Source organism: Protopterus annectens, chromosome 13.part0 (genome assembly GCF_019279795.1).
Source record: "Protopterus annectens isolate FY-2018-M chromosome 13.part0, PAN1.0, whole genome shotgun sequence".
Taxonomy (NCBI): Eukaryota; Metazoa; Chordata; order Ceratodontiformes; family Protopteridae; genus Protopterus; species Protopterus annectens.
This window is the reverse complement of record NC_056747.1, coordinates 574507782-574530281: the sequence shown is the minus strand read 5'-3', so window position 1 is coordinate 574530281 and position 22500 is coordinate 574507782. Positions and strand designations below refer to the sequence as shown.

At 43.3% G+C, this 22500-nt stretch overlaps 1 protein-coding gene across 6 annotated transcripts in view; it reads right to left on the bottom strand.

Annotated features, from left to right (window-relative positions):
* The window catches only part of TPST1 (tyrosylprotein sulfotransferase 1), a 592637-nt gene that overhangs the window by 153743 nt on the left and 416394 nt on the right, over positions 1-22500 (bottom strand). For 5 of the 6 annotated variants that reach the window (XM_044054229.1, XM_044054230.1, XM_044054231.1 and 2 more), the window contains one exon: positions 20814-20864. The exons of the other annotated variant lie outside the window; for it this stretch is intronic. In XM_044054229.1, the coding sequence (XP_043910164.1) occupies positions 20847-20864 (18 nt within the window). In that variant the 3' untranslated portion in view covers positions 20814-20846. The remainder of the gene's footprint in view (positions 1-20813; positions 20865-22500) is intronic. 6 annotated transcript variants of the gene reach the window in all.

The following is a 22500-nucleotide window of genomic DNA, read 5'->3' as shown; positions in this document are numbered from 1 at the left end:
CTGAGGGGGAGACTTTCTAAGCCTAGCCAAGTTTTCCTGAAAAATAAAGAACCCCCTACTCTTTCTGATAGGTGGATGTTAAAAGATCTCATGGCACCTGGACTACCACCAACTTAAGTAGATGGGGTTTCAGATTAACATCTCTTCCGAAGGATGACACACTTAGGAATACAGCACTCCTCCTATGCTGAACTGCAGAGTCAGTAATCAATCTACCTGTATTGGAAATAGAGCCCACAGCCTTCCGCTCCAAAGGTGAGTGCGCTACCTGCATCACTGATACCATTCAAACTTCCTAAACACCTCTATAAAGTCACCCCATCTAGAACACATTCCACCTCAGAGACAGTACTACATCCAATCCAGGTCCTTCCCATCATATAACACCCAAAAGTTTTCCCAACACCTCCACACTTTCCTGTGCATTAACAACCAAAGCATCTCTACTAAACTTGACCAGATAAACACCTTCCTTACAACCCACACACCCAACATCACATCTGTCACTGAAACATGGCTCAAACAAAACAACCCTAAATTTTTGCATCTTCTACTCTCCAACAAATACCTCCAAGACACAAGATCTGGCAGTAGACAAGGTAGGGACACTCGTTCTTTATAAAAACAACCTTAAACCAACTATCATTGCCCAAGCAAATGTATCCTCAGATATTGAACCCATCTGGATCCTTGTAAAACTTTCCCCTTGGAAGAACCTTCTAATAGCAAACATCTACCTTCCCCTCCTCCACCCCTCTTAACAAATTTACATCCCTTATTCTTACTATCAACTCAGCTGCCTGAAACTATAAACATATGGTTATTTTAGGTGATTTTAATCTAAACTATTACATCCCCTGAGAAATAACACTGCAGAACTCCTAGTCAATATCAACCTTATACAGTTAAGTCAATGTCACTACTTGTCTGAATCTCCAAACCTACATCCACTCTCTCCTAGATCTGCTAGTTACGAACAGTACATCTTTTCTTCCACTCTCATTCAGTGACCACTTTGCAACAACCTTCCAAATTATCCACCAGTCACCAAAACTGCTCCCCAAACTAGTTACCTTCAGACTCAGATCCACCATCAATATGGACAACCTCAAAAAACACCTAGCAACTTTCCACTGGTCTTCCATTCCAAACTTACAGAACCCCAACTCAAAAATGATAAAAACACCACAGCAATAGACCCAGATTTATTCACACATTTTTAACGCTTTCATTCCAAACTATATGAACTTCATCAGAAACTGTAAAAAACGTCCTTCTTTTTTAAAACCTCAGAAAGAGGCACCATGCCTAGACCAGCAGCATTTAAAGGAACACACACTTGTAAATATACACTTAAAAGTAACACTAAAAATACACACTTGGAAAATACTTGCATATAATATATATATATATATATATATATATTACTTCAAATGATTTAATTGCAAAAGTTGTTAAAAGCTTTCATAAACATAAGAAAAAGTGGGTGGATGTCATAAAAAATATTCTGTCATAAAGTGTGCATGTAAAGGTATTAATAATTACAAATATCCTTGACCTTGCAATATTGAGGCCGACAATTAGATTTAATTTTCAAAATAGGCTTAATACATACTAAATCATTAATGCTTCGGGGGGGGGGGGGGGGGCATTCAGTAAAATTTGCCAGTGGAGTTCTCTTTTCAACAAACGTTTCCCAGTCACCACCTCTTTCAGGGTGTGCTACTTTATCCAAAACAGTGAAAGAAAACTTTTTGAAATCACCACACTGCAGTGAATGTTTATCAAGGGCATTGAATTGCCTGGCCTTACTAACTGCATATATATGCTGGTAAATTCTTGTCTTTAAAGGTCCAACAGTCTTCCCAACATAAAATGCTGGGCAAGATGAGCAGAAGGCAATGCACACTACCCCTTTTGTGTTACAATCAAATCTGAATTTGACAGTAATCATCTTGGAAAACCATGTACTGGGAAACTACTGCTTCTAGAATATACCTACACTGCTTGCATGCTCCACACAGTTTTATCTCCAAGTTTTTGATACATTTACTTATACAGCTTCCACTGGATTTAAATAATGTTGTGAAATTTGAGTCTATATTAGATCAGTGAATGCTTAAAAAAGCGAATGCTGATTGATCAAACTTATGTAAGCGAAAGCTTAAAATATCGAAGCAACAGAAACCAGATCTTTTTCCTAGGGAAAGAATTTGGTTGTCTGTTTCTGTTTTGGTATTTTCAGTGGTGTGGTGGAAAGTTACAGGTCGGGTTCAGGTAAGTGTGCGATTGTGTGGATGTGAGTGTTTGGGCAGGTTAGGTGAGTTAGGGTTAGGGCGCGGGTTAGGTATGTGTGCAGTTGTGTGGACGTGAGGGTTAGGGCGGGTTAGGTGAGTTAGGGTTAGGGAGCGGGTGAGGTGAGTGTGAGACAGTGACGGACCTTAGGGTTAGGGTTTGGGTTAAGGTAAGTGGATAGTTAGTGGTGTGTGTATATAGTTTAGTGTAGGGTTAGGTGTCAGATTTTAGGTGTATGTGTGTGGATTGCTGTTTGGTGTGCTTATGTTGTGTGTGTGTGTTTTGGATCAACTATTTTTTTCCCTAGGAAAAAAAAATCGCCGTTCTGACAATTCGAGATTGTAAGCCTTCACTTACATACATTCGATCAATCAGTGTTCGCTTTTTTAAGCATTCGCTGATCTAATATAGACCCGTGAAATTTTTGTTGTTAAAAAAATTTGGGCTGCTCCCCCAATCTATTAGTTAGCCCAAGACTTAAAAAGACAGTGCACCAATGACTACTCAACATTCTTTAAAGAGTGAATGTCTCATACTCGTAGGAGCACAGTTTATGACTGCAAAACACTCTTATTTAAGGAAATCACATCAGCCCTATACATGGTAATAACCTGACTGCATGCAGTATGGTGAAGTTTTTTCACTTCGATGTGAACTACACTAGTGGACAAAATATCTAGGGATAGAGTATGTCTGGTAAGGAGTCTCTTACCCCAGACCTCTCCTGCACCTAAAGGGTTTGGCTCTTTCTACTTGAAGCAAGTACTGAAACAGCCCTGGAGGGAGGATGTGCCTGACCACTGTACCATAGAGGGCTGGGAACTCGCACCAGAGGGTGACAGGGAAAAGGTAAGTGGTCTGTAGGCTGGCTTAAGGTAACAAGACAGTCGTCAATTGCTGGATGAGACATGCATTTGTTTTTTTTTTTCTTTTTAGGTGCCACTGGATTTGATAGGACAGGGCAGCCATATCACGATCCATCAAGTCAGGAGAAACAAACACCAGCCAGAATAATAAACTAAAAGCAGCAATAATAGAAAAGAACCCCCCCCCCCCCCCACACACACACACACACACAGACACACTTGGCTAATCGGGCAAACCTTTATAAAATATAATCAGAATTAGTTTAAAATGTGCCAAGCCTTGTTCTACAACCTTCACAATGTTAAACAGCATACACAGTCACAGTACCAAGTAAACTTCAGTCGTCCAGATATGCCAAAAATCAAATATATGCCCTATAAATCAAACTTTTAAAACAGCATAAATGGAAAATAATCTCCACAAAAAATGCAAATAAAAAATCTGTGATAAGATTACAATGTAATGATAAAATGGCTACAGCAGTGTTAAATCAGTAGTAAATATATAAATGGAGAAGCTTTTATCAGAACTTCAGAATGATGCAGATAAACAGAAATAGATACGATTAAATCACAGTTCTATATGTACAAGACAGTCCCTTGTATTCAACTGATGCCACAGAAAAAGAAGTTATGTACCTACCATAACGTTCCATGTTAGTTGTCTTCATCTCGCCTTCTTTCTTGCTGGTTGGGATTGGAGCCTATCCTCGGCTCCGACTCGGCCATCTTCAATAGCTAGAGAGCTGTTTGCTGGCTCGAGGCTACCCCTTATCCCATGATGCCTAGTGATAGCTACCCAGATCTCGTTTGAAATAGCTAACTCCAGACATAGCAAGAGAAAAACCAGTCCAAAACAAATAGGTTGACTATACCTGCCATATTCTCTAAGTCAGTAGAGGAAAACTACAGTTTTGTACCTACCATAAATGTAGATGTTCGAGTGTATACCCTGCTGCAGTAATCACACTTGAGTTATCCTGTCGTCAGGTGGTCCCGCAGTTGGCCTGAATTCCAAAGTCTTGGTCCAGCGTCGGTTGCTGTCACTTCTTCCCTGACGTCAGTGCACCAGGGGTATATAAAAGAGGCATCAGACACCATTTTCTTCAGTTTTTCTTGCCCCAGGTGTCAGGTGCCCCCCCTAAAGGTGGTCAGTAGCTATAAGCAAATACACCACAAAGGTTTTATCAGATTTTAAGGTATTGAAAGGTTTCAGTTAGGTCAGAGGGGATGGAAGGAGGGTAACCTGGACTGCAGCAGGGTATACACTCGAACATCTACATTTATGGTAGGTACAAAACTGTACTATGTTCATCATGTTACCCTGCTGCAGTCATCACACTTGGGTTGAATCCCAAAGCTAAGGATGGGAGGTGGAGTTAAACAGGGTTAGAGGAGGCTAGAAGGCCCTGCAAAACTGCAGTGGCGAAGCCAGCCCTAGACTTAGAGTAAAGTGGTAAGTGATAGTGTTTGGTGAAGGTGTATACTGAACTCCAAGTTGCAGCTTCCAGAATATCCTTGGTTGGCACCCCCCTGAGGAAGACTGAAGATGTAGCTGCTGCCGTGGTGGAGTGGGGCCTTATGCTAGCAGGAGCTGGTTTTCCATGATGGGTGTAGCAAAAACGTATGCAATGTCCTATCCATTTGTAAATGGTCTGTTTTGAGATAGCCTTTCCTTGTGATGCTGTAGCATAGGATACAAAAAGCTGGTCAGATTTTCTGAAAACCTTAGTTTTATCCAAGCAGTAACGTAGTTGCCTGTGAATGTCCAAGGAGTGCAGGAGTCTTTCTCCTTTGTTTTGTGGATTTAGGAAGAAGGTGGGTAAATGGATGGTTTGATTTAGAGCCACACTGGATACCACCTTTGGCATAAAGGAGGGGTTAGTTCATAGAGAAACTCTGTCTTGATGAAAAATGAGGAAAGGCTCTACTGCCATTAGTGCCTGTAGCTCGGAGACTCTTCTGGCTGAAGTAATTTCTAGCAGCAGGGCAGTCTTCCATGATATAAACTTTAAATCAGCTGAGAAAGCTGGCTCAAAAGGTGGCAGTGTAAGTTTTTCCAGAACAAAGTTGAGGTCCCAAGTTGGTGTTGGTGCTGTCCTGGGAGGCCTAATATTTTTGGCCCCTCTGAGGTACTGCCTAAGAAGTGGATGTGAAAATAAGGGAGGATCCATGTTGTAGTGAGCTGAAATAGCTGAGGCGTGGATTTTAATAGATGAAAAAGAAAGTCCTTTGTGTAACATCTCAGTTAAATATTGTAGAATCTGAGGTATGTCCGGCGCAAGGGTATTTTGGCCTTTAGCTTGGTTCCAGGCGCAAAATCTTTTCCATTTGTCTGAGTAGGCTTTCCTGGTGGTGGGCCTCCTGGCCTCCAGAATGACATCCATAACAGCTTGTGAAAGAGGAGCTGGCTGGTTGCTTAGGTGATTTGCCATGCAGCCAAATTTAAGGTTTTGAGCTGGCTGTGTAGAATCTGACTGTCTTGCTGTGTGAGCAGATGAGGAATTTTTGGTAAAATCCATGGTGGGCCGTGGGCCATGTTCCTTAGTAGTGGGTGCCAGTGCTGGCGTGGCCAGTCTGGGGCAATGAGTATCATTCTGGGTCTCTCCATCCGGACTTTCAGCAGCACCTTTGTGAGAAGGGGCAATGGAGGAAAGGCATATACTGTCAGCATTTTCCAACTGAGTGTGCGTCCACTTTCCAAGCTTGATGGTGAAATGTCCTGGTGCAAAATTTTGATAGCTGACAGTTTTGGGGGTTGGCAAACAGGTCTATGTCCGGGCGCCCCCATTTTTGAGTTATTGCAAATACTTGTGGATCCAGTTTCCACTCGTGGGGGATCCATGATGTTCCTGCTTAGGTCGTCTGCCAATGTGTTCTTTTTTCCTGGCAGGAATTGAGCTTGTAATTGAACTTGGTAAGCCAGTGATGTGTTCCACAAGGTCATTGCTTGCCTGCATAGAGGGTAGGAGTGTGTACCCCCTTGCTTGTTTATGTACCACATTACTGTGGTGTTGTCTGTCATTATAAGCTGTCCTGGATGTAAGAGGTCCTTGAAGGCTGTCAGAGCATTCTGTACAGCTAGCATTTCTTTTTGGTTGATGTGCAGATTTCTTTGATCTGCAGTCCATATGCCTTGAACGCACTGTCCTGCCATGTGTGCCCCCCAGGCATAGTCCGATGCATCTGTTGTCATAGTTTGCCTGGCTGGGGGTACGGTGAAAGGCTGACCCTTGTTGAGGTGACATGCCTGTGACCACCATAGAAACTCCTGTTGAAGGCAGGGAATGAGAGGTATCATAGTTTCCAAGCTGTGGCTGTGTTGAGTCCATACGCTTTTCAGGTACCATTGTAATTTCCTCACATGCAGTTTTGCAAATGGTATTAGTAGTATGCAAGATGCCATGAAGCCCAAGGCCTGCAAAATTTTTCTTGCAGGGAGTTGGGTCTTTGTTGCCATTATTTTGAAGTATTGAGTTAGTTGTAGCTGTTTGTCTGGCGTCAGATAAACCATCTGGGCCGTTGTATTCAAGCTGGCACCCAAGAATGTCATATTTTGTGAGGGCACTAGTTTTGATTTCTTTTCATTTACCGTGTACCCTAGGCAACTTAGAAGGTGTTTTACAAAAGCCAGATGTTGTAAGAGAATGTCCTTGCTTTCTGCTTGGATAAGGCAGTCGTCCAGGTATGGGTATATTTGAATTCCTTTGTCTGCAGTATGCAATTACTGGTGCCAGGCATTTTGTGAAGACCCTGGGCACAATAGATAAGCCAAAGGGCAGTGCAGAGAATTGGTAATGGGTTGAACCTGCAGTGAAATGGAGGTATCTTCTGCAATTTTGTCTGATAGGGACATGCAGGTATGCCTCCTTGAGGTCCAACGTTACTTGCCAAGCTTTCTTGCCCAACAAGGGAAGAAGCTGCTGTAGTGTTAGCATCTTGAATTTGGGTACTTGCAAGAAGGTGTTTAGAATCGAAAGGTCCAGAATGGGTCTCCAAGCATTGTCCTTTCTGGGGACTAGAAAGAGCCTTGAGTAAAATCCTTGGCCTTGCTCCTGTGTAGGTACCAGTTGAATAGCTCTCATGTCCATGAGAGCCGTAATTTGTTTTTGTGCCTCTGCCCATTGATTTTGTGGCAGGTTTGGCATTCCTTTTATCCTTGGCAAGGTGTGGAAATGGAATCTGTATCCTTGTGAGATAATGTCTAGGACCCATTTGTCCTTTGTGATGATGCACCAGTTGTCTGTAAAAAGTGCTAATTTTCCTCCCAAGGGAGCTGCCAAGAGAGCTTTGCTTGGCAGTTTGAGGTTTAAGTCATTGTGTTTGTCTTCTAGTAGTTTGGGACCTGTCTTCTCCCTTCTGTGTTGCAGTGCCCCATTTGTGCTTGACCTCTGCCCCTTGGGCATCTGTATTTACCCTTCTGTGGTCTGTCAGAAGCCGGAAAGGACCAATTTTTTGTTGGCCAATTTCTGCTGAAGCATGGGGGTTGTACCTGTAAGAAATCTTTGACCGTCTGCATAGATTTTGCCTTATCCTCGATTTTCTTTAAAACCTCTTCTGCTTTAACTCCAAATAAGACATCGTGCTGTAAGGGTGCATCTAGTAACTTTGCTTTAACATGATCAGGCAGAGTTTGTTCCTTTAACCAAGCATGCCTACGTATAACAGACCCAGTAACAGCTGCTCTACAGGAAGCTTCCAAGGAATCAAATCCACATTGTAAAGTATGTTTGCCCACCTGTTCAGCTGCATGCAACAGATCCTGCATTTCCTTGAATTCAGACTGGTGAGGGTGCGTGCTCATCTATTGTTTTATTTGAGACATTAGGAATTGCTGGTATTTCAGCATGTGAAATTGACAATTTAGTGCTCTCATAGCTAGAGTAGCTGAGGTATAAACCTTCTTCCCCCACCTATCTAGTGCTCTGGAGTCCCTTTCAGAGGGTACAGGATTTTTAGCCATAGAAGCCTTAGCCCCTTTGGGACCCTGGGAGACCGTCTCTGGGTCAGCAACAGGGCTTTTGTAAAGGAATGTGTGTGGGTCAGGCACTCTATAATATCTGTCTGGTTTGGCTGGAGCAGGAGGCAAAGAATCTGGATTTAGACTAGATTCTAAGTAAACATCATCCACAATGTCTAAAACTGTAGGGATAGCAAGTGGTCTGTGCTGGGGGAGTAAAAGAAACTCTCGGAGCCTTTTCTTTGAGTTGGAGTAGTCCTGACCTTCCCAGTGGAAATGTTCCCTCATGGTATGTAAGGTTTCCCCAAAGGAATAGTCTTCAGGGGAAGAAGCTGAGGGAATGGAATCTTCAGCATCAGAATATTCATAAGGGGGAAAGGAGTAATCCTGTTCCTCAGAGGAGCCTGAAGAAATAGACACTTGATCAGAGGAGGCATAATCCTCCTCTTGTCTAGACCTTTTGTCTGGGGGGGGGGGGGTTGGGAACCCCTTATTAAAGAAATCAAATCTTCAGCCATTTTAAGCATCTGTTTCTTAGGCATGGGGCCTTGAACATGATGTGCAGTATTTTTTGGTTTGAGAGGAGTCTTAAGCTTAGCATAAGATTTTATGGTGAGAATAGTCTGTCTGAAGACACCTTCTGTAACCGAAGGTGTTTCCACAGCACTGGCTTCTCCTTCTGCAATGTTGTCAGTAGGGCCTACAGAAAATGGCTGCGTCGGCCTAGAACTAATTCGAAGTGGTCCGGGTTTGCAATTCTGATGTCGCCAGGGGCTGCGTAGGCGCCTCACTGAAAATCGGAGAACCGGCGACCAGCCTAGCCGAGGCCTCGGAGTCCGACTTGGATCTAGGCTGCCTGTCTTTATCTTTGCGTTTTTTATGCACGCCGGTAGTCGGTTGCTCCGACGGCATAGTGTAATTAAATTTCCTACCGAAGTAGTGTCGTGCGAAATCAAAGCATCGCTTTATAGTTCGCTTATTGAACCTAGCACAAAACCGACAACCAGTGACGTCGTGGTCTGGGCCTAGGCAAGGTATACAATAAGAATGAAAGTCCTTATGAGGTATTTGCTTCCCACAAGAAATGCATTTGTTAACTTTTTCTGACATCGGACTGAGGCAAGAAAAGGTTCCCCAACGGGGTACCTAGCTTTGAAGACTTCGGACTGAAATTCGATTTGAAAATCTCAGGTGTCGGCCGACTGGCACTTGCGAACTGCTTCTGCTTCGGGTACTGCGCGGCAAGAAAGACTGAAGAAAATGGTGTCGGATGCCTCTTATATACCCCTGGCGCCCTGACGTCAGGGAAGAAGCGACAGCAACCGATGCCGGACCAAGACTTTGGAATTCAGGCAGACTGCGGGATCGCCTGACGACAGGATAACCCAAGTGTGATGACTGCAGCAGGGTAACACAATGAACATCAAACCAGAGAACACCCAGCCAGTGAAATGATAACTCCTCTCCAACAGGACAGGGGGATCGGAGGGTGGGACGCAAGAAAGAAGGCGAGATGAAGACAACAAAATGGAACATTATGGTAGGTACATAACTTTTTTATGTTAAGTTGTCTATCTCGCCTTCGTTCTTCCTGGTTGGGACAGCGTCCCTAGCACCTAATATCCTGGGTGGCTCATTGGAACAGACTCTTCAGAACAGTGGAACCAAAATCAGCTCTGCTCCTGGAGACCATATCCAGCTTGTAATGAGAAATAAAGGTATGAGGATTTGCCGACGTAGCAGCTGCACAGATAGAATCTATGGGCAACCTAGACTGGAAGGCTACAGAGGTGGCCAAGGCCCTGTAGAATGACCTTTCGGTTTGATAGGTAACTCTTTGTTCCTTAACTGATAAATGAAAGTAATAGTGTGAGACAACCATCTAGATAAGGTCACCTTGGAAACTGGGAGACCTTGTTTGCCCAAGGCATAAGAAAGGAATAGCTGGTCCGACTTCCTTATTTCCTTAGTTCTGTGCAGGTAAAAACACAATTGTCTATGAACATCCAATTGGTGTAATTTGTACTCTGCCTTGTTGGTGTGAGATTAGGGAAAAACACAGGAAGGTCTATAGATTGGTTTAAATTATTTTCTGAGCAGACTTTAGGAAGAAAAGAAGGATTAGTACTCAGATCAACCCTCTCCTTATGAAAAACCAAAGTATGGAGGACGAACACATAGCGCCTGAAGTTCGGAGACGCGTCTGGCTGAAGTAATAGCTACCAGAAAGAGTGTCTTCCAAGATAAAAACTTAATGGAGCAGGACGCTGCTGGTTCAAAAGGGGGCAGAATTAAGGAAGTTAGGACCAAATTAAGGTCTCAAGGAGGAGGGGGATCTCACTGGAGGCCTAAGGAGAGTAGTCTCTCTCAAAAAAGCTTTACAGAGCTTATGAGACAATGTTAGAATTTGACAACCCAACATGAAAGTTAGAAATGGCCGCTAACTGAACCCTGATCGTAGCAGAAGCGGACCCGGAATGAAAAAGTTGTGCTAGGAATTCCAGAATTTCGTGGACTGGGGCTGAAAAAGGATCTACGTTCCTAGCCTCTGCCCAACAAAAAAAAACATTTCCATTTACTAGCATAAGTTTTTCTGGTTGTGGACTTGTGAGAGGAGACAATTTCACATACAGCTGGGGAAATGCTGGGAAGCCTGGCTAAGGTTGGAAGTGGAGCAACCAAGCTGTGAGCTGGAGAGTTTGGAGGGATTGATGCAACCCGCCTGATTGATGAATCAGTATATCTGGAATAGGGTCCAGAGTCCTGGGCTGATCGAGAAGGTAATGGTGCAGGAGCAGGAACAGGAACCATATCTGTCTAGGCCAGTAGGGGGCAATGAGGATCATTTTGCAACCCAACGATATTGCTTTCTGTGTGAGTTTCGGTATCAGGGGAAATGGAGGAAAGGCATAAAGAAGTCCCTGAGGCCAATCGTGGACTACAGCGTCTCTGGGTGTGTGACCTGGAAGCAGAAGGGAGAAGAGGTTGCTGCATTTGCTGTTGAAGGGGGTGGCAAAAAGATCACAAGGCTGTCCCCATTTGCGGAAGATAAGATCCGCAATTTCCTGATTCAGAGACCACTCGTGAGGCATGAGGATAGCTCTGCTGAGCCTGTCCGCTATGACGTTGGACCTCCCAGGGATGTGCATCGCAATCAGAAAATGGGAGGAAATCACCCACTGCCACAGTCTGAGTGCTTCTTGACACAGGGCGTAGGATCTGGTTCCGCCCTGCTTGTTTATATACCACACCACTGACATATTGTCTGTTTGAATTGCAATGGTCCTGGAAGGAAGAGAGTCCTGAAAGGCTTGCAACGCTAGGAGCACGGCTCTCATTTCTAGGACGTTTATGTGCAGATGGTACTCGTGAGGTTGCCAAGTGCCTTGGACTGTCCTGCCCAGATAATGCCCCCCCCCCACCCTATCAGGGAGGCATCTGTGGTCACAGTGGCTACAGGAGGGGGCTGAATGAAGGGTCTGCCCTGAGTCACTAGTGGGGAGACCATCCACCATGAAAGGTGCCTTTTGCATGCTTCTGTAATCAGGATCATGTGAGACATGGGCAGCTCTTGGAAAGACCACTGTGTGAACAGAAGTCACTGAAGGATCCTCATATGAAAGCGGGCCAGTGGGATTAGAAGAATGGCTGCTGCCATGGAACCCAGAGTTTGAAGGACGAACCTGACTTGGATCCTTTTGCTCTGCATTAGAATCTGTACTTGCCGATGAATTGTAGACACCCTTTCTAGCGGCAGCCTTGCAAACATGTTCCTTGTGTCCAAGTCTGCTTCTATGCAAGTGATAGATTGACAGGGCAACAAGACAGATTTTTCAAAGTTTACTGTAATGCCTAGCTGGGAGCAGATTGTGATTGTGTAGTCCCTGGCTTGTAGGAGTTAATGCCTGGTAGTAGCAGTGAGGAGCCAGTCGTCTAGATATGGAAACACCTGGAATCCTCGATGTCTCAGGTGAGCCGGGACCACTGCCATACATTTGGTGAACACCCTGGGGGCTGTGGTGAGACCAAAGGGCAGAGCTCTGAACTGATGATGACTGGCTCCCAGCCAGAAGCGAAGAAATCTCCTGGACTGCCTATCCATCTTGATATGGTAGTACGCGTCCTGAAGATCTATCGAGCACATCCAACTGTCCTGACCCAGAAAGGGTAAAATGGACTGTAGCGTGACCATCCGAAACTTTGTTCTTTGTACAGACCTGTTTAGTCTGCTGAGATACAGAATCGGTCTCCAGTCCCCTGTCTTTTTGGTACCAAAAAGAACCTTGAGTAAGGTCCAGATCTGTGCTGGTCTGCCGGGACTTCCTGGATGACTCTTTGTAGCAGTTTTGAAACTTCTATTACTGCTTGGTTCTTCAGATTGGGTGGAACATGTAGAAAGGATTACTCTGATGGTAAGGGGGGTTGATGGAAGGGAATTTTGTAACCTCCAAATATAATGGACCGTACCCATCTGTCTTGCGTTAAATTTTGCCAAGCTTTTGGGTACAGTGAAAGTCTTCCATCGACTACCTCCAGAGGTGAGCAGCCGGGCAACCCTTCAGTGATGCTGAAAGAGCTCATCAGAGAAAGATTCTCTGTTGCCCTGGTTCTGCGGACCCCCTCTGCCATGAGGGCGGCATCTGTTATTATTGTTTACCCCTCTGCCTCTGGAGGAAAAAAAATCGCTACGTGTGTCAGGCAAGGCTCACTGGGATTTTCGGAACCACATCTTGCCACTCTTCTGACCTTTGGGATAAGGTCTAGAGGGAGTGGAAAAATGGACTCCCACGGCAGAGAGAGTCTTGCCTTCTTGCTCACACCTAGTCAAAGTGTCTTTTACCTGTGGTCCAAACAGAAAGGAACCATCAAAGGGGGTGTTGGTAAAGAATGCTCGAAAGAGTTCCGTAAAGTTACACAGCCGCATCCATGCATGCCTCCTAAGGGCCACACCCGTACCTGTGGCTATACTCACACCATCGGCTGCATAGGAAATGAGCCTCATGGAGGAGTTAACTACAGAATTAAGTGTCGCCAGCTAGGAAGCTACTTTAGCTTGAGCTCCCTCAGCTGATGGACCTTGAATCTCCGAGCTCTTTAAGGACATCCCTCTGAAGCTGAGTAAAATGACATAAGTAGTTCAGTGACCTCAGAGAAGGTCACTGAAGTGAACATTCACTTCCCGTATCTGTCCATCATCCTAGACTCCTTGTTAGGAGGATGGACAGATGAAGAGGTCTCCGCTAACTCTGTTTTGGTGGCTGCTGCTACCACCATGGCATCAACACGGAACACCTTTTATAAGGAATTGCTTATCCTGGGGTGCTGTGATGAATTCACCAGGTCTCCTCGGAGTTGGTTCCACTGTATCCGGAGCTGACCAAGCCTTTCGAGCCACCACTGCCATAAGTGGATCGAAAGGCGGAGAAACCCAGGAGGTGGAAGGTCGGGAACCGAAAGCATCCAGAAATACAGACTCATCATCGGTAGGGGCTAGGGGATTCCAGTTCCCCCTCTGCTTAAGCATTTCTAGGATGTCTGAGAAGGAAACATCTTCAGAGGGGGATCTCTGGGACCCTTCCGAATCATCTAAGTCTGTATTAGAAGTGACAGACTCGGGGGGAGTCAATGTGCTTCCTCTTGCACGTCTTACGAGGGGGCTCCTCTGAATGATCAGGGTAGGCCTCGGAAGAAGAGGAAACACCTAATGGGGTGTCCTGGATCATTGGTTCGCTACACTTGGGGTCTGGAGGAGGAGCAGAGGTTGACAAAGGCACTACAGGGGACGGAGCCAGTGGGGCTGATAGTGGAGTTGACTCAGTGGCTAGCACACGCCTCATGACATCAAAGGCATCCCTGCCACGATGCAGAGAAAGCTCCAGTTCGGAGCAAATAGGAATCTTTCTCTGCACCAAGGGAGATGGCTCCAAGGCCGATGTAGGAGCAGAGCTCACCTGTGCCAAAGCTCTGAGAGGGAGAATGGGGTCGGACAAAGGTCTGATGCTACTCGCCCCCTCGGAGCCGATAAGGGAGCCCCGGCACCCAGATCCCTCGACGGACGCACCACCGAGGGGATCGGAGCCGACGTTGGAACCGAAAGAGTTAGAGTTATCGGAGCCGACGGTTCCGCTACTCGAACCCCAACGAACTCCGGCTCCAAACTCACTGGAGTCGGATGAGGAACATCGAGAGAAGTGGACAGAGCCGACACCTGTTGAGGAGGGCTGGACAACATCTTGGCAAGTGCCTGCGACTTTAGCAACCTACTGACCACTCTCTCCACATCGCGATCCGACAGCCTAGAGGATCGAGAGGAGTGAGAGCATTGGTGACTACGCTCGCTCTGAAGTAAAGGAGACCGAGGAGCCGAATGCACCGATTCTAGTGAAGGGGACCTCAGCCTCTTGTGGCTCCACAACGGCTCCGAAGTTTCTGATGGAGCCGACGGGGAGATTGTCTTGTTGGTGCCAGCTAGAACCGAAGTGGAAGGTTAAATCTGAACCGAAGACGGCTCCAAACTTGGAGCCGATGGCTTGGTGGGTTTAGGGGATTTCATAGACGGAGAGCTCTTGGCCGGTGAATCCTGGGGTTTTAAAAGACCCCTAAAAATAAGCTTATTCTTACGCTCCTGCAGGACTCTTGGACTAAAGGCATGGCAGACAGAACAAGAATCCTGCAGGTGCACAGCACCTAAACAATAGACGCAAGAAGTGTCCCCATCTGTCAGAGACATTTTCTGACAGCATGAGTCACACTTCTTGAAACCAGAAACCTTGGATTCCTTTGACATCCTTAAAAAAGGAAAACAACAATTCTAACAACAACTACCAGAAGCAATATACAGTCTACACACTCTACTATAAGACTATAGCTAATTTTTTTTTTTTTTAATGTAAATAGGAAAGCCTCTAACTTAAACGGCTAGCCTATGAGAGAAAGGTAGAAGGAAAGCCTCTAACTTAAAGGGCTAACCTGACAAGAAGAGGTGGGGGGGGGGAGTGGAGGAGAACTCTCCAAGTTAAACGAGTTCTACAAGAAAAAGAAGGGATACTACAACTAAACACTATCACAAAACAAGACTAACGTTAATAATAAAACACTAAAAGTGTTGAATTCTAGAGTAAGAAAGTTATACAAAAAACTTTATACAAGCCTGAGCCAGAAAAACGACACCTCGCAGCTGAAGCGGCAAAAGAGATATGGGTAGCTATCACTAGGCATCATGGGATAAGGGGAAGCCTCGAGCCAGTAAACAGCCCTCGAGCTATTGAAGATGGCCGAGTCGGAGCCAAGGATCGGCTCCGATCCCAACCAGCAAGAACAAAGGCGAGATAGACAACTTAACATTTTCAGTTTCCCAGTACAAGTCCTAAAATAAAAAGTCCCATAACTGGTTAAAAGCAGTATTAAGCATACAAACAACACAGCAAATAAGTTAGAATTTCTAGAAGAATTAAGAGTAGAGAATAGCAAGCATACTAAAATAAAAAAGTTTACACACATGTATATTGTTTTTAAATAAAACAAAGAAATAAAAGTATATACTAATACAAAAGGGAAGTTCCCAAATGGACCTTATCCGAGTCTGAAAGCTGCAATTCACCAATGTAGGCTGATAAGTAGATTCAACCATCTGATTCCTACAGCTGGTACTAAGACTGAGTCAACTTTCTATGACAGGGGTTAGAGGTTTCCCCTGATTGGAAGGGCTCATCCAGTCCCTTATCACAAGGAGTAAAAGGAGGGAATTCTGAGCACTGGACAGCTGCTAGTGCGGTTTTGTGCAAGCACATAAACCATATGCCATTGAGGCGATGTAAATGATGAACATCACCTTCTACTAAATAACTAGCAACACTAATAGTAACCTGAACCATTTTATCATAAAACTGGATTAGTGAAACATGTTTATTTAGTACAAACTTTGTTTACATTTTTGTCTTAATAGAGAAACTAAGCGAATATTCTGCATTAAACAGTTGCATCAAACACTGATGAAGGCAATGAAGAGAAGCCTAGCTTGAATAATCCTATGAGTGATTAGGTTCATAGGTTAGTTGTATACTAGGCTAAAGTCCACCAGGGCCTTTAGAAGCCTAACTGTGCAATCCAACCCAATTGTGTTCCCGAGTATCATGGGTGGATATTAGGGGTCTGTTAGTTTAGGAAGTCTCTAGAGCTTATGTAGGGAAGGGTATGTTTGGGCATTAATGTCTACCTCTGTCTATAAGAGACATGGGAGCCAGACCTGGGTTGAAGTTCCGATTTCCCATCCATTTTGCTCAAGGTTATGCTTAAACAGCGTTAGGGATGGACGCTGCTTCACATGGATGGGAAGCCTGTTCCAGAGCACTAAGATTCTCTGAGACACATCTGTCTCGCCAACACACCTTATTTACGTCACAAGCAAAATTTATATCCTTAATTTAGTGGTTCTGATGCTGTTTATTTTGCAGATATGGAAAAGGTCCATCAGAGCTGGATCTGAGGATGCCTTGTATGCCAGGCATAGATCACCCCTTAGTAACCTGTAGAAGGCTCAGCATAGAGTTAGGGCTTTAAGACAATCCATATAGGACAGTGCGTTTATACCCTGGATTCTCCTAGAAAGGAAATGTGTGTGTGTTCCAACTGTTGCATATGTTTGGTCAGGTACACATCGAAGGGGTCATTATACTCAATGATGCATCTGATAAGGGCCTAAAAGTGGCACTATAACTTCCTTGGACCGGGATGCCATGTCCTTACTTACAAGTTAAGCAACATAGAATGATTTTCTTACTGCCTTGGCCACATGTCGGTCAAAGGCCAGACTGCTGTCTACATATGTTCCCAGATCCCAGACTACCAAGTCATCTCTTAGGTGGTCTTATTGATGGAGTAATTAACCTGCATGACAGTTTTGCCAAAAGGCACTATAATGCATTCCTTGGCATTGAGTTTTAGTCTGTGACCTTGGCACCAGTCATTTGTTTACACTCCTGTAAGATGCTTTTGTCACGGGGATGCAAATCTATGATAGCTCTTGCAGTCATCAGCAAACATGGTCAGCCAAATTCCATTGACATTAGCCTCTACCTCCAAGAAATAGATGCCAAATAGGAGCAGTTATGGAGCCCCGAGGTACCCCACTGGTGACTGGTCTCTTTGTGGACATGGCATCACCAATCCTGACTTCTTCGGTCCAGTCTGTGAGCCAGCTGGAAATTTAGCGAGTTATGTAGGGGGTTTATGTCCAGATCAGTGCATGTGTCAACTATACCCGACTGGGGTATTGTAGTTAACTCCTTAGCCAGGCCCAGGTAGGTGGCTTGCACTGTTTTCCCCAGATCCATTGCCTTGGTGACCTTCTCAAAGAAGTTCACCAAATTTATTAGATATGATCTTACTTGGCAAAGCCAAATTGGCTTAGGTCCAGTGTCTGAAGGTTGCCTATGCCTTGATCATTTCTATGATAATTTGTTCCATGACTTTGCATATTAGACTAATCAGACTAATAGGTCAGTAGTTTAAGGTGTCAGTTGATGGTCCACCCTTAAAGTGGGATAACCACTGCAGTCCTCCATTCTCATGGTACAAAGCCTGTTTAGAGGCTATAGTTGAAAAGTGACTCAGGTGGTTCTAATAGGTCATGTTTCCAACTATTTAGGAGGCATTCTGAGATATTGTTTGGACCCACTGAGGCTGTGTTTCTGGCCTTAAATGAGGGCTGCCAGGACTTGCTCCCTGTTAATAGCTGGGGGAGGGGTTATGCTAGCAGGTATTTCATGAAAGGAGGTTGGGGTGGGGGGAGTGGGGGATGAAGTTTGAGCTGAATTTGTCAGCCAGCAAATTTCCTATGTCATTTTCCTCAGTAAAGCTGGCACCACTGACCACCAGTTCGGCACAGTGTGTACTGCCTTTAGGGTTTCGGACATAGCTGTTGAAAGCCTTGAGGCTATCTCAAGCTCATAACTGGCCTTGTTGTGGGTTTGGACATAGCTGCAGAAGGCTTTTTGGTTTTCTTTAGCCTGTAAGGCTATAGTGACCTCATAACTGACCTTGCTGGAGTTAGTCTTCTTAAGTTCCTGTTCAGTTTAATTAGGGAGCTCCTACCATTATGGGAGTTACTCTTCCTGATTTCAGCCATGATTTTGTTTTCTTATGGTTACATATCCTATTAAAGTTAGGATTCCACCAATGTGATTTGTTTTTAGAATTTGTTTTGGGCTTCCATCTAGTTGGTACATCAGCCTCTATACACCCATTTACATGGTTGTACAGGGTCTCTGTGAACAATTCTGCATAGGTTGTTGTGAAATGGGGGGGGGGTCAATGAAGTTTGATAAACTATCACTTAATAGTTAGCTTTGAAATAGTTTCTAGATGTTACATGGTTTGCTGGGATTACAGAGTTGACTTTTATTTCAAAGTAAACAGACTTGTGGTCTGAACTCACCAGTGAGGACGCAATACCGGGGATATGCAGCACTCTCTCATATTGGTGAGTACTAGGTCCAGTATGTTTGAACCTCTGGCGGGTATGAACACTATCTGGTCAAAGGTATTTGTGTTAATAAAGTTGAGGAATCGTTGTGCCTGCAAGTATGAGGCAGTGTATGTTTTCCAGTCTTGAGAGGGGTCATTAAAGTTTGCCACGAATAGGGTATTTGGTTTAATGGTGAGAGTCTTTAGTAGGTCTAGGCACGAGCTATGGGATTCTGTGGACACAGACTGTGACCTATAGCTTGTTAGGGTATGGTGTGGGACTTGGTCTATGCTGACTTGCACATGGATAAATTCCAGGGCAGCATCCTGCTTAACCAACAGAGTTATGCTTGTTGCTAATAAAGATTTGAGATGACTCCACCTTTTGTCCATGTCTGTGTAACAGATGGTTCAAATGTGTGGAAGGCACTGAAGCCTTGGACTGCTGGAGTGCTTTCTGCGGATTTCTTTTTTTAGAAAGGAATGTGTTTTCAACAATATGCAGTTACGGTTAAAATGAAACTGCAGCTACACCGTCAACCACTTCAATGGTTTTGCCACATCTTAATACGACTACAATTAGGTGGAGTATTCTTGGTAGCTTAGCTATTATGACTAAGTCATGTTTCTGGGGACTGACTGTATTAGGCTCCTATAAAGTTACCCAGGTGTGAAGATAGGTATATTACAAATAAAGTTAGCTAACTGCAATATGAACACACTTTAGGTATTTATAGTCTAACCATTACATATTCAGCAGATGAGAGTTAGAGTACAGGGTTTGGGTGAACATTTCCTCACAAAATGTTAACATAGCAGCATAGTAAAGCCTAGAGAAAAGGGCCTGTCCAAATATGGTCTATAACAGATTATTCCTTGAACATTATTGTAAGGGAGCATTTGTTATAAGTGAAGCACATCTGACACACTAATTGATTCACATGTGCCCTATAGTATATAACCTACTTTTGAGTTAAAAATGAAATTTTTTAGCAAAGGGATCTGGGCTAAAACAGTACAGGATACAGGTCAGTAATCAAATGGTTAGCCCACAAAGTACAACAGCTCTTAGTGTTGGAATGCAAAAGTATATCTCAATGACTGCACTTTTAACCAAAATTGAAAATGGAGGGAGAGTGACAGAAGTCAAAAAGAGAGGTGGATGGGTGCCTAGGAAGTAGATAAAGTAAAAAGAAATTCAGAACACAGCAGAGGAACAAACATGGGTAACTCAGACAGTGGCTAGATAGTCTTACTTCAGTGTATGGAGTCTGTATAAGAAGATGGGGGAGATAAAAAGCAGTGATGCAATAGGGGAGGGTGGACTCAAACCTTTTGATAGTTTATTAAATAGCTGAATTTGGGCACTATGAATCTTAAATCTTATGAAAATAAAGGTTTCATTACTATTTAATTATTTTCTTGTCATTCTGAAGAAACTATTATATTCCTTTTACTTAGTTCTATTCCCTACTGCTCTTATTTTTTTGTAGAATAACATATTACTTATTTTACTTAGTTCTATTCCCTATTGCGCTTTTCTTTGTAGAATGATAGTATTTATTTTAAGATGTTGTAATCTGCCCCTATTTTGGAGTGTGGTACAGACTAAACAACACTCTTCCCTTTATGTACGTATGCATAAATCATGTAATAGCAAGCGTTGCAAATATGCACTTTCCCTGCTATTGTGCATCTTGGAGTTGGTCTACTTATGGGGGTGTGAGGTCCAATGGGTTGGCCCCTATTTATATATTTATATATATATATATATATATATATATATATATATATATATATACACACACAATTGAAGTTTTGTGCTCCGATTTTGTAGTGATGGCAATCTGCATTCTGAAATATCTATAGAGATACATATGTGTGTGTGTGTGTGTGTGTGTGTGTGTGTGTGTGTGTGTATATATATATATATATATATATATATATATATATATATATATATATACACACACACATACACACAAACATATCTATACATATATATATTTATTTACTTATTTTGACGCAAGGTGAGTCAATATTTTGTGAATAGAGTATTTCCCATATATCCATACCTAAAACAAGAGGCATTACACATTTGTAAACATCAGTCAAAAATTACAGCAAACATTAATAAAATAGTTACCATTTCAAAACATTTTTATTCATAATATACCAAAGCATGCAAAAGCTTAATTCAGTTAATGTAGAATACATTTAATACTTACCTTTAGTGTGAAAATAAAACAGCAGCACATCCTCTAGTCAGTTGGTTCATCCTGTAAGCAAGAGTAAACTCATATGTAGATCTCTGCAGTTAACACTACAAAACACAGTAAATTCAGGTATGCGATTACTTAATATTTTACTATATGGAAACATACATGGAGGCCAGCAGAAAAGCAAAACCATCTGCAAACTACAGATGGCTCCTATATATCTGCTCCACTCAAAAGCCTAACATAACTTCTCTCCTTCACCTTCCAAGTCTTTCTGAAACCCTCAGATAAACCAAAATCCATAACCTTTCCAAATAAGTTCCATTGTTCTATCATGTTTATGAAAATACACCTGTATATAAACCTGCCACTTACTCAGCAGCCTTAACTTTCTTATTAAACTACACCCCATCCTATCTGCCATATTTCTATTGTGAAATCCAAGGTTGTGTGCCCTGTATCCCTTCTGAACACCAATAAATAAGCTCTTCTGCTTAAGTTTTTAATTGTGGTTTAAAACCCATTCCTCCAATTAATTTCCTTTGCACAACTTCAACTATCCTAACATCCCTAGATCTATACAATCTCTAAAACAGCACAATTATAAAACCAGTGTTCCAGTTAAGCATGCCGACATTATATTTGCTTTTACTACAGCTGCTTAGCACTGACTAAAGTGGCATTAGGTAGATTTTTGCCAGAGGAATTTCCTTACATTTCAGTGTTACAGCAAGTCACATTATACTATTGATTACTCAAAGGTAGCCTTTGCAGTGCATTTTGAGCATGCCCCAGATCAGACTGCACTTATGTCAGTGAAGAGTCAGTTCTAAAAGGAAGTGGTAAAACTTACAACTGCATGGTGTAATTTTGAATTTAAATTCCACAGCCCATATACCATCTGATTACTTCAGTGGCTGAATTTCACTCACTTCCAAATGACAAACTAAGATCTGCTTTTTCTGAAGTAAAAGCCAATACCAAACTGCTCTAAGTTCACAGATGACTGCAAACTGAGATTAGTCAATGCATCCCCAAATGATTTAGCCATCCTGTAGGAACGCTTGTCCCAAACAAATAACTGGTGCCAGAATCATGGCTTGAAACTAAATGCCACAAATACATTAATGTATCCTTTTGTCTGTCCTGAGAAACTACCACACTGACAATACTCCCTTAAGAGTTGACCCAGTTGTTTGGGATTTAAGAACTTATTGTCAAAGAAAGCTCTTCACATTGCACAACTTATAAATAAAGGGAATGAGTCTTGATTTAGGGATGTCATTGCCCACTTTTTTCAGCCCTCTTTAGACCAGTCATTGAGTATGATGGACTCCTTTGGCATGTATTTGACCAGACACATGCAACAACTGGAATGCCCACCAAGATACCTTACTAAAAGGATAGAAGGCTCAAACAATATGTCCTACATGGGCCATCTCAGAACCATGTCACTATACTCTGCATCTTACAGACTGATATGACTTGTGTCTGGCATACAAGGCATTCTCCGACCTAATACTGATAAACTTACTGCACATCAGCAAGTCAAATAGCTTGGTCCAAGGATCTAAACCTCTTCTGCAACATCAACAGAATGGTTGGGAGGGACAGGTATATTTTGCAAAGGATACCAATGGTTCATAGACAAGTGCAAGGCTTAAGCCGAGCCATCTTCCCTTCCAATGGTGAGAAT